The 13,025-nt window shown below is 39.7% G+C and overlaps 1 protein-coding gene across 3 annotated transcripts in view; it reads left to right on the forward strand.

Moving 5' to 3' along the window:
- The window catches only part of ankrd12 (ankyrin repeat domain 12), a 173,480-nt gene extending 165,619 nt beyond the window's left edge, over positions 1 to 7,861 (forward strand). For all 3 annotated transcript variants that reach the window (XM_048596243.1, XM_048596244.1, XM_020533579.2), the window contains one exon: positions 5,030 to 7,861. In XM_048596243.1, the coding sequence (XP_048452200.1) occupies positions 5,030 to 5,215 (186 nt within the window). In that variant the 3' untranslated portion in view covers positions 5,216 to 7,861. The remainder of the gene's footprint in view (positions 1 to 5,029) is intronic.
- Positions 7,862 to 13,025: the final 5,164 nt, after the last annotated feature.

The raw sequence follows: 13,025 nt of genomic DNA on the forward strand, positions 1-13,025 counted from the left end.
CCAAAGAGGGAGTTGAAGAATGGTCAGGGCATGGTTGAGAGGACAGAAGGGTTTGACTGAAGAGGGAATCCTGGAACTCTGAGACACTCTCACTATCTTGAAGCACATTATGTCAAACTAGCATTTTATAAAGTATCGCCATTCATAATAGAACATAGAACAATACAGCACAGGAACAGGCCCTTTGGCTCATGATATTGTACTGAACATGATGCCAAATTAAACCAAATCCCTTCTGCCTGCCCTTTGTCCATATCCCTCCATTCCTTACATATTCACATGCTTATCTAAAAGTCTCTTAAATGCCCCTATTGTATCTGCCTCCACCAACCCCTGACAGAGCGTTCCAGATTCCTACCACTCTGGGTTAAAAAAAAAAAAAATTGCCCCTCACATCTGCTTTGAACTTGACCCCCTCACCTTAAATGCATTCTCCCTAGTATTAGACATTTCACCTCCAGGCAAAAGATTCTAACAGTCAACCCTATCAATGCATCTCATAATTTTATAGGCTTCGATCAAGTCTCCTCACAGGCTCCACCGCTCCAGAGAAAACAGCCTGAGTTTTTCTAGCCTGTCCTTAAAACTGGTACCCTGTAATCAAGGCAGCACCCTGGTAAACCTCTTCTGCACCCTTTCCAAGGCCTCCACATCCTTCCTGTAATGTGTCAACCAGAATTGAATGCAGTACTCCTAACCAAAGTCTTATAAAGCTGCAACATGATATCCTGACTCTTGTAATCAGTTCCCTGACCAGTAAAGGCAAGCATGCCATATGCCGCCTTTACCACCCTACCTACTTATGTGGCCACTTTCAAGGAGCTATGGATTTGAACCCCAAGATCCCTGTACATCAGTGTTGTTAGGGGTCCTGCCATTAACTGTGTACTTTTCCTTAACATTTGATCTCCCAAAATGCAACACCAGACATCCGATTAAACTCCATCTGCCATTTCTCCACCCATATTTGCAATTGATCTGTATCCCGCTGTATCCTTTGACAACCTTCTACACTATCAATGACTCCACTGATCTTTGTATTGTCTGCAAATTTATTAACCCACTCAGCTACATTTTCATCCAAGTCATTTATAAATATCACAAACAAACAGCAGAGGTCCCAATACAGATCCCTGTGGAACACCACTAGTCACTGACCTCCAACCTGAAAAACACTCTTCCACCTTATGTCTTATGCCTTCTATGACCAAGCCAATTCTGAATTCACATGGCCAAGTCACCATGGATCCCATGCATCTTAATCTTCTGGATGAGCCTATCATGAGGGACCTTGTCGAAAGCCTTCCTAAAATCCATGTAGACAACATCCATTGCTCTACATTCAATGATCACCTTCTCAAAAAATTCAATCAAATTAGTAAGACATGACCTGCCCTGTGCAAAGCCGTGCTGACTGTCACTAATTAGGCCATGCTTTTCCAAATGCACCTAAATCCTTATCCCTAAGAATTCTCTCCAACCAGCTTCCCAAACACCGATGTGAAAATCACTGGTCTGTAGTTTTCTGGGTGGTCCCTATTTCCCTTTTTGAACAGAGGAACAACGTTGGCTCCTCGCCAATCCTCCGGGGTGTCTCCAGTGGCTAATGAGGATACAAAGATCTTGTTCAATGGCCCAGCAATCTCCTCTCTTGCCTCTCAATAACCTGGGGTAGATACCATTGGGCCCTGGGGACTTACCTTAACCCTCTTCAAGAGACCCAACACCATTTATTTCCTGATCTCAAAATGTGGTAGCATATTAGCACGTTCCACAGAAATCTCACTATCCTTTTCCTGGGTGAATACGGACGCAAAGTACTCATTTAGGATCTCACCCATATCCTCTGCCTCCAAGTACAAGTTCCCTCCTTTATCCTTGAGTGGTCCTACCTTCTACCTAGTTATCCTTTTTGTTTTTAATGTATGTATAGAATGCCTTGCAATTCTCTTTAACTCTGCTTACCAAGGTCATTTTGTAATGATGTCCAAACAAGCAGAAAACACATTGTGCTGGGTAGTCAGCCCAAATGTTACGATACAGATGACTCATTGATCAGCTACAATGTTTGAGAGCTAACAATGGAGGGTATATTGAGAAGGACAATGTTAACCGTATGCCTTTTGAGACCTCTGTGTACACCTGTGGTGTAGAGCTTTAAGAAATTGTTTAAAATATCAGTATGATCAGGGAGTATAGAATTTTAAGTAAACCTTAAAGGAAATTAAGGTTAATTAGGAACAATTCCTAGTTTGTGAAGTTAAAAGGCTGGGAACAGTTCATTTGTGTCTTTGTGAAAACAAACAAACTCTCTAACAGGGCTTACCTCTCAGCATCCAAATTTTCGTTCCTCACTCCACCTTGATCCTCTTCCTAACTGAACTTTTTTCCTGCCTTTTTATCCTTTCAAACGGAGAAGGGTTCCTGGTTGACCTTAATTACTTTTAAAGATTTTGTAAAGTTTTTGTTACCTTGGCCATTCTGAAATTCTGCAGAGTTAGATTTGAACTTAATTGTGTGGTGAGGTTTAGGGATATCTTGTTACGCGGAACCTGAGGTCTAAAGTAGAGGATTGTTGTAAAGTTTGATATGTATGTCTATACAGTGTTAAGAAAATGGTTTAGTTTGATTTTTGAGTTGTAACGTTTTGGTGCTGAGTTGTCTCAACTTTGTTTATTGACGCATTTTTAATGGGGATTTACAGCCTTGAAGTAGAACTGGGAGTTCAAAGTTTTTTCCAAAAAGTAATCGAGAGAATTGGCCTGTTGCCTATCAACAACATGAACTTAGTGACGGAATTTCAGTGTGTTGATTATTACTACAGAGTGGCTATGAGCCACTGTAGTAAGCAAGAATGTACAGATCAAAAAGTCTTCGACAGAGGCATACAGGTTACATTGCACAGGGCATGTGCTAGGTGAGATCAACGTTAGCAAAATCAGTATTATTTGAGGCTAGAGAGTCCACTCATCAGTCTAATAATATTACCTGTGACTGACCTCCATGGTAAACCAAAAGAAAAATAAAACTTATGATCTATCAAAGCCAGGTCTGGGATGCATTTTTGTAATCGACCTTTTCAGATGTGTCATGACACCTTTGAAGCAGATGCAACTTGAATGTAGGCTGTCTGGTTCAGAGGCAAGGTCATTACCACTTCAGCCCCCTTACTGTGGGATCTGATAAGTCCAGTATTACCATCAGCTGGAATCATTAACTTCCCAAAGCTCTCAAAAGCCTGTGGCTAACATTTCATCCCTCTCTCACTCACTCTGTTCCAAATGAGTAAGTAGAAAGCAAAATCCAGTCCATGTAAATAATTATAAGTTGGAGATTTTGGTGATGTTTTAAAATTAAATACTAAAAATTTAAGCTAGCATTGGAAGCTGAAATAGTTGAAGAAAGGTATGGGAAACCTTTGTCCGGAATAGAGTGGTGAAGTTCCATGAAGGTTTCTTTTGGATTTGAAGGACTACCAACTAGAGAAATAAAGGTTGTAGTACCCAAACAAATGAGTGATTGAATATCTTTGAGGGCTTAAAAATCTGCAGAGTAAAAAGAGATGAGTGTTAGTGCCTACTGGAACAATTAATAACACATACTTGCACATTAGAGGGACACCCATAACAAAAACAGAAGTTGCTGGGAGAAACTCAGGAAATCTGGCAGCATCTTTGGAGAGAAAGCAGAGTTAATGTTTTGGGTCCAGTGACCCTTCTTCAGAACTGATTATAGCTAGGAAAAGGTTGGTATGTATACTGAAGGTAGGGAGTGGGGAGGAGTAAACAACAGGTGTAGATGAAGCCCAGAGAGAACGACAGTCGGACAAAGAAATCGAGAATGGTCAGCCAGAGGAAATGAATAGCTGCTAATTGGGACCATAATTAGCTTACAACAGGATGGTTGTGGTAGCCCATGTGATGAGAAAGCCCGGTGTGTGGGTGTTGGGGCAAGGACATGAGAGGAGGAGTTCAGGCCCTAAAATTATTGAACTCTTGAGGCTGAAAGGTCCTCCGGGAGATAATATGCATATCTGCTCCTCATGCTCATCAAATGAGAGGGCTATCCATTATGTACCTTTGGGGAGATGAATGAAATGAACGTCCCAGTCATGCAATGAAGGTAATCAATTTTCATATCAAATTCCACTGATTTTCAAACCAGTGAATGACATGATTGGCGAGATAGCAACATAACGGTCTTGTCACTGAGCTAGTAATCTGTGGGCCAAAGCAATGCAAGGGGACAGTGGGGGCTCAAGTTTCACAACAGGAACTGAACAATTAATAAAATCCGAAATTGAAAGCTAGCCTGTAATGGTGACTACTGTTGTAAAACGTTCTTTTTGAGGTGACTATCTACCTGATCTGTCTTACACATGACTCCAGATCCACAGCAATGTGGTCGATTCTTAACTGTCCCTCAGAAATGGCCTAAGGCAATTTAGTTCAAGGGCATTTAGGGATAGGCAACAATTGCTGGCCTTAGTGCTGCCCACATAGCACACAAGAATACTTTGAAAATTATTAGTATTTCTGTATATTTAGTTCTTTATTTAATACTGGCAGTTTATACAATATAAAAGGGGTGGGTTAAACTGAAAAAAACTCAAGTTCATAAACTGTATTTCTCTCCTGTACTTGGGTTTCTGGCCACTAAATACCATTTCCCTGTGTCAAGTTTCAACTAATATTGCTATGTAACTGATCAGTTGAAGCTTTGTAATCATCCTGCAGGTTTTTATTCCCTTTGAAGAAGGTCCTGTTTCTGATTACAAGTTGCCATTGAACATAATTGTAGTCGCAATTGTGGAGGTTGATGCAGCTCTGCTTCTACCACACTTTCGTGCATAGCGTTCGCAACAGTGTACTGAAGCACTATCAATAATCTGAGCGTTCTAAGCATAATTAAATTTCCATTGGAGTGTCATACTGTTTTAACGGGCTAAGGTTCCTTTCTATGATGAGTGTAAATGATGCCATTTAATTTTACCTGGCAATTAACACTTCATTTTATTATTGTATTACAGACATGTCTTCTTATGAGACAGCAGCATGAAGCTGCAGCAATGAATGCAGTGCAAAGACTAGAGTGGCAGCTTAAACTACAAGAGCTTGATCCTTCTTCACACAAATCTTTGAGCATTTTTGAGATTCCTGAGTTTTACATCCCTCTTGTTGATGTCAATGATGACTTTGACTTGACACCCATCTGATTGTGCATGTGTTTTGGAGGTTTTAAGCAAGTGCATTAAAATGACTCTGTTACAGTCAATGCTGAATGATACAGGACAGTTACAGATAGGCATGTGTATTTTCTGTCAGAGCACTTTGAAGATAAGTGAGGAATTGAGGATATGGGTACTTGCGACAATGAAAGTGCAGTTCATTCCTGCATATTGATGTGAGATTCAGCACTAACGCACTGTGACTTCCTTTCACTGTTTACCAGAAACCACTACTACATTTCAGTAGTATACATAGCTGATAAATAGGTATCATTCACCCTTCATATCTGCCTACACTTTAAAGTTTACAAGTTGGGGGCATTTGTTGCATATGCTATGTTATGTTCATACCAGCAGCGCTGGCAGCTGCAAGGTGTTAGGGGCATAGTAATACTCTATCCCCAAGAAGGAATTGATGGTACAGTAGAACCTCACATTAGCACTCATGGGTAGAGTGCTGCCTCATTTATAATATTACACAATGGCTCAAAACTACCATAGGCTTTTCAGAAATATACAGATGTTTTTAGATAACATTCTAACAAAAATTCAAATTTGTCTAATTTCAAAGAAATAAATCATAATTTACAGTATCTTTAAATCCAAGACAAAAACTAAGATGCACTTGCAGGTTTTGTAAATGTTTCAAAATTATTGGTATTTAAAAACTTTCTCTGTTTACATGCTTGCACTTTGTTAAAATTATTCACCTTATTGTTTTGAGCACTTCAAATTCTTTTCTCGTCAACTTCTTTTGAAAAATCTATTTTCCAGGTCTTGGAAACCAGGGACTGTCTAATTGTTTGTCTTTGTGGGCCATATAGGTGCATGTGAAGGAACTTTTAGGTGAGGAAACTCTAAGTTGAATTCATGCTTCAGTTGATTTTCTCTGATCTCGAGGCGCTGATGGTAACAGATCAAATGTTATAATGTGTAAGAGAGTCAGACTGTTGAGTCCTTTTCAACTCCCAGGCTTTCAAACTTGAGACAGTATAAACCACCAAAAAACACAAATGGAACTGCGTTTCTGGGGTTCAGGAGCCATGTGTAGATCATTAAGGACAATAAGTTTAATGCACCTTCCCTGAGCTACTTGCTCTGCTTTTGATGATCATTGTTTGCTGATCTCACCAATTCTATTTGCAGCAATGGTTGCAGGGCTTTGATTTTAAAATAAATCATTTTCCCAACACTATTCACTATCTTGTTCTGCTGCTGCCACTTTGTTCACCATGATTATTTTGTTGAACATTATCCTAGCAACTAGGTTGGGTCCATTAAAAGTGAGGTACAAGTTCAAGTTCTGATCTTGACCCAGCTTCTCGCCACCTTCAGGCAGAAGGCTGTGTGAGTTACCACACACATTTGGCTAATCTTGAAAAGGCAGCAGCTGGAGGTCGGAAGGGCTAAGTGTGGTTTTACTATATTGTCGAAATAACTGTCACAATGGATTCATAATAGTCTTTTTGTCTTGTAAGACATAGTATTCTCAAGGAGACTGAAGTGGCTTTAAGATAAAACTGAGGTTCTTTAAAGCTGTCTTCATGTTTGTTTAACACCAAACTAGAGCCACCAGTTCTTAATGCATGAATCTTGTGCAGCCAGTATCAGTACCAAGATAATTACCGTATTTGATAAGGCTGCAGCTAGGAAGACTTGATATTAAAAATGTTCTCTATCATTGGTCTTAATGAATCCTATATGCTTGCTTTCGTAATGCCACTGTTCGCACAAGGCCTACATACAAGAAGCTAGTAGCCTTGATAGCAAACTAAAGCACTATAGAAGCAACTTAGTAAACTTGCTTATGTTTTCCCCTCCCTCACTTCCCTGTGATTCTTATACTGTGTTCCTCTTTATACCCAATTGCCTGGCTCCCAAGTACATAGCTGGACTGTCTTGTATTTTCATAGGGTACATTGGGAAATAAATCTTGGGGCTTTTTAATGCTTTACTGCCACGAAGAGGCAAGCACTGTGCTCTGAAGACGACTTAATTGAATTTTAAAATGAACAGACAAATTAGCAACAAGAGTAGTCCCACCTTTTTCATTTCACAGTTATCTGTTTTGATCTTAAATAGTGTACAGATTTTTTTGTTTTGGGGATGGGGGACTTCTGCACAGATGTATTATTTTGTCTTTTTTTAAAAATAAGTTATTTTATACATATCATCGCGCAGTTGTAAATAACATTGTATTTAACAATATTGTTTAAAATATGTACAAAGAAAATTATATAGTTATTTTGATTGTATAGCTCATTAATTGTCTAACGTTTCAATGGACCAAAGTTGCAATTGATAGTTGGTTTTATATTGATTGTAGTGTGCTGTGGTTTGACCTTGTTTGTTAGGCATGTGTTTGGGTTTGCTTTTTTACATTGCAGCAATTGTTTGAAATTACACTTACAATGCAATGCATGCATTACCAGGTTATCTTCAGTGTCCTGTTCTTCTCCTCCACCTCTTTCCCTGCACCCTGAAGAAAAATCTGCAGCAGAACCTATTTTTTCAGCACAAATGCTTTTTCAATTATAGTTCCAAAAGTGTAAATTGTTTATTTTAATATTTACCTGTTGATTATTATGTAAATATGTAAATATATTGTTAAATAAATTTTAATGGTCATGTTAATTAAATGGAGTTGTATCTATAGTTGTGCAATTGGAATGGGAATTGTTTCATTGTGTGTTTTTGAATTTGTTTTAGCCAGAAGAAAACCTTTTAACTGCACTTAAATTTGGGGAAGTCATCAAAAAGAGGCTTAATTGGCCGAAAAAGTGTTTTCTTGCATTAAACTTTGTGCTGTTATTCATAATCTCTATCTAATAAATATAAAAGTTTTGTATAGAAATTACAAATGGCAACAGACTATTCAACCAGTGGTGTGCATCTTCCTCTAGTAGGAGCCTTAATCCCAAGCACTTTTTCTGTTCTCATTTCCCTTTTCTCCCTTTTTAACCATTTCCAGCCATTTAATCATCTATTTTCTATTTGAGAACTGGATGGTTCCAGCAGTTTTTGTTTTTATTTCAGAACATCTGCAGTATATTATTTGATATCTGTAGGTGTTTAATTTACCAAAATAATTGAGTTAGCTCATTAATTTGTCATGATCTCATTGCATGGTGAAACAGGTTTGAGAAGTTAAATAGCTGACTTCTCTTCCAAACAGCAGGGTTTATTAAACCCTATATGAACTAGATGTTTACCTTTTTAATTAATAAAATTTTTGTTCAGACATTTGTAGTACAAGAATGGCATGATAGCTCTAACTGATCTAGACTTAAATTGCAAAAATATATTATTGCACCTATTGAAAGGATACACATTTTAGCAGCAACAGATAAAACATACAATGTATAAAATTTTTTCTTTTGGCTTGAAAAAAGTTTCTTCTGTGATGGTGTTCATGATATTCATGTGTGTGTAAAGATGTGGGAAACCAAATGAAGTTAAGGTTTAAGTCCTGTAATATGGTAGGTTCATGATTTAATCCTTCTTCAAACTCGAGACTGGTTCCACTCCAGCTTGCAAGGATGTTGTCTACATTTAAATAAAAACATTTATTACCCAAGTGACACATGTCAGAATGGCAATTTGCATTTAATTACACTGAATAACTGATTTGTACCTTTATATAATTGATTATGGCTATAAGAATGTGTAGTGGAGCTTTACCGATTTCTTTATCTGCCCCCACCTGCCTGAAATTACACAATTCCTTAATAGTATGGAAGAGGGTACCTCATGTAGAACAAAGTTTTCTGGTAACTACCAAGCTGTCCTTTTGGGGGGTAGAAAATGTACCACTAAACCTAGGCAAACAGGAGCAAAATATGAATGTGACAAAAAACAATTTAAGTGATATTGATTGTTCATTGAGAAAAATTCAATATGAAGCTGCTATCATGAAGACTAATAAGTATTTATTTATAAGCAGACAGATATCCTCAACTAAACCTCATCCACCATTGATGTAAACCGATGATGTATTTTCAAGCTCTTTTTCCCTTTCCAAAGTCCTTGAACATGTTGCTGTATCCCAAATTAATGTTCACCTTTCTTAGAACTATGTATGAATTCTTCTAATAAGGCTTCCTTGGTCACCTTGTTAAAGGAATAACTATTATAGGATTCCTGTCTGACTGCATGAAAAGTAAACTCTCTTGATCTGTTTGCAGCCTTTGATATATTGACTGTTGACCAGGAACTGAACTGGATTAGCCATATAGGCAGAGACTACACCAGCAGATTAGAAGCTAAGAACAAGCCCCATCTGCCCTTAAAGACTGTCCATCATCTACAAGACAAGTCAGGAGTGCAACAGAATACTCCCCACTTGAGTGCAGGTCCAACAACATAAAACTGAAAGAGCTGCAGATGCTGTAAATCAGGAACAAAGACAGAATTGCCGGAAAAACTCAGCATCTGTGAAGGTAAAAACAGAGTTAACATTTCGGGTCCGGTGGCCCTTCCTCAGAACAGTTGCGAGGAAGTGTGTACCATCTACAAGATGCACAGTAAAATATTACGTGCTGCTTTTGCAGAAACCACTACCCTCTGGAAAGATAAGGCCGCAGATACATGGGAATACTTTCACCTGCAAGTTCCCCTCTAACCCACTCCCCGTCCAGATTTGGAAATGTATCATTCCTTCAGTGCCACTGTCTCAAAATCCTGGAAAACTCACTCCCTTACAATAACATTCCCTACTATGTTGTGTACCTACACCAAATGGATTGTAGCTGCTCAAGAAGGCACGTTGCCACCAAATGCTCAAGGCCAACCAGGGGTGGGCAATAATTGCTGGCCCATGACACACTCATCCCATGAGTAAATAAAATGTATACTACAACTATAAAATGTATACTACAACTATAAATTCCCCTTTATTCATTCTGCACATTGTACCTTCAAAGAACTTTAATAAATTATTTTTAAATTGTGATCCTTAGATCCAGTCTTTCCCCACAAAGGAAACCACCTTTCAGCATCCACTGTGTCAAGTCCCTCCAGGATCTCTCAGGCTTAATAAGAACACTTCTCGTTCTTCAAAACTCTAATGAAAACAGGCCTAACCTGTCTTTGCTTTCCAACCTGGATGATGGTTTCAGGAATACCTGGAACTCTCTCTAACAGCATTGTGGATGTACCAACACCCTAATTAGAGCAACAGTTCAAGAAGGCAGCTCAGCACTGCCTTTTCAAGGGCAGCCAGGGACGGGCAATGAAGTGTTGGCCTAGACAGTGATACCCACATCTCATGAAGCATTTTTAAAAAAAAAAGGCAGCTCATCACCACCACCTTCTTAAGAGCAATTAAGAATGACCAATATTGAGACTGATTGCAGGTAAGGAGATGACTGACAGATGGGAGGCTTTCAGAAATGTGAAAACGAGAGTTCAGAGGCATCATGTTTTATGAGTGTGTGAAAGGCAAAACTGGTAAGATTAGGGAACAATGGATGAATAAAGACATTGAGGTTCTAGTCGAGAATAAAAAGAATTATGTATTAGATATAGACAACTGAAATCAAATTATACTCTGAGTATAAAGAATGTAGGGGCATTCTTAAGAGGGAAATCAAGGAGGCAAAGAGGTGATATGAGATAGCCTTGGCAGATAAGGTTAAAGATAATCTAAGAGATGCTACAAGAACATTAAGAGCAAAAGAGCAACTAGAGACAGAGTGGGGCACCTTGAAGGTCATCTTTGTGTTGAGCCTCAGGAGATGGGAGAGACATTAAATGAATATTTTGCATCAGCTTTTACTGAGAAAGAAATGGAGGCTAGGAGGGAAATAAATATTGATGTTTTGAAAATAGCCCACATTACAGAAGAGGAAGTGCTGGAGGTCTTAGAAAACATAGGTGGATAAATTTCGTGATCTGATCAAGTGTATCCCAGAATGGTGTGGGAAATTAGGAAGGAAACGGTTACTGTCAATAACCATGGGTGAGGTGCCAGAGGACTGGATAGTGGCTAATGTGCCTTTATGTAAGAAAGATTGTAAGGAGAAGCCTGGGAACTATAGACCTGTGAGTCTGACGTTGGTGATGGTATCTTGTTGAAGATGATTCTGGAAGATAGGATTTATGTGCTTTGGTGAGGTAAAGACTGATTACAGATAGTCAGCATGGTTTTGTGTGAGGGAAATTGTCTCACAAACTTGATTGAATTTTTTGAGGAAGTAACCAAAAAGATTAATGAGAGCAGAACACATTGGGCATTTGATAAGGTTCCACATGGTAGACTAATTAGTCTACAGGATCACATGGGATTCAGGGTGAGCTTGCCAATGGGCTTGATGGTCAGAGACAGGGTGGTGGTGATGGCGGCGGGTTGTTTTTCAAACTGGAGGCCTGTGACCATCGATGTTTCACAGGGATCAGTACTTGGTCCACTTTTGTCATTTTGATTTGGATGAGACCATCGGAGGTATGGTTAATAAGTTTGTGAGTGACACCAAAATTGGTGATGTAGTGGACGGTGAAGAGGTTATCTAAGATTACAGAGATATTGATCAATCAGGTTAATGGGCTGAGGAGTGGCAGATGGAGTTTAATTTGGATAAATGCAATGTATTGCATTTTGGTAAAACAAACAAGGCAGGACTTATACAATTAATGGTGGGGCCTTTGGTAGTGTTATAGAACAGAGAGACCCAGGGGTTCAGGTATATAATTCTTTGAAATTTACATCACCGGTAGACAGGGTGGTTAAGAAGGTTAAGCATGCTTGCCTTCATTGCTTAGACCTTTGAGTATAGCAGTTGAGTTGTCATGTTGAGGTTGTACAGGATGTTGGTGAGGCGTCTTCTGGAGTACTATGTGCAGTTTTTGTCACCCTGTTATAGAAAGGATATTATTAAACTGAAGAGGTTTCAGAAAAGGTTTACCAGGATATTGCCAGGAGTGGAGGGTCTGAGTTATAAAAATAGGCTGGGACTTTTTTCACTGGAGGATAGGAGGTTCAGGGGTGACCTTATAGAGGTTTATAAGATCATGAGGGGCATAGTTAAGGTGAATAGCAAGGGTCTTCTGCCTAAGGTGGGGGAGTTCAAAACTAGGGGCATAGTTTTAACATGAGAGGAGAAAGATTTGATAAGGAGAAGGGCAAATTTTTTACACAGGGTTTGGTTAGTGGGTCAAATGAACTGCCAGAGGAAGTGGTGGATGCGATTACAACATTTAAACCTGATTTGGATCACTACATAAATAGGAAAGGTTCGGAAGAATATGGGCCAGTGGGACCAGTTTAGTTTGGGAATATGGTCAGTGTGGACCAGTTGGACTGAAGGGTCTGTTTCCATGCTGTATGACTATCATGGGAATGACATTAAAAATTACAAGGTAGGGAGGATTAGAACTTCTTGGGAATAGTCCACCATACACGCACATGTTCCCCTCAACCCCGTCTCCACATACACCTCTCCCAAAAACTACTTTCGTCTCACACCCTGTTCCTCACAAACAAGTCTCTCACCCTTCGACCAAGGCGTGGGGGAGGGGAGGAGGGAGTTTGGGGAAAAGATGACAGGGAGGGGAAGAGAGGAGGGGGGTTGGGGAGAAGGTGAGACGAGCGGAGAAGGTGCAAGGGGGGGGAGAAGGTGAGAGGAGTGGGGAGAAGGAGAGATTGAGAGGGAGGGAAGGAGAGATTGAGGGAGGGTGGGGAGGAGGAGAGAGGGGTGGGGAGAAGGCGAGAGGGAGGGGAGGAGTAGAGAGAGAGGGAAGGAGGGGGGAGGAGTAGAGAGAAAGGGGAGGAGGGGTGGGGAGAAGGAGGGAGGGGAGGAGG

The sequence above is a fragment of the Rhincodon typus genome, chromosome 4 (genome assembly GCF_021869965.1).
Source record: "Rhincodon typus isolate 14 chromosome 4, sRhiTyp1.1, whole genome shotgun sequence".
Classification (NCBI taxonomy): Eukaryota; Metazoa; Chordata; class Chondrichthyes; order Orectolobiformes; family Rhincodontidae; genus Rhincodon; species Rhincodon typus.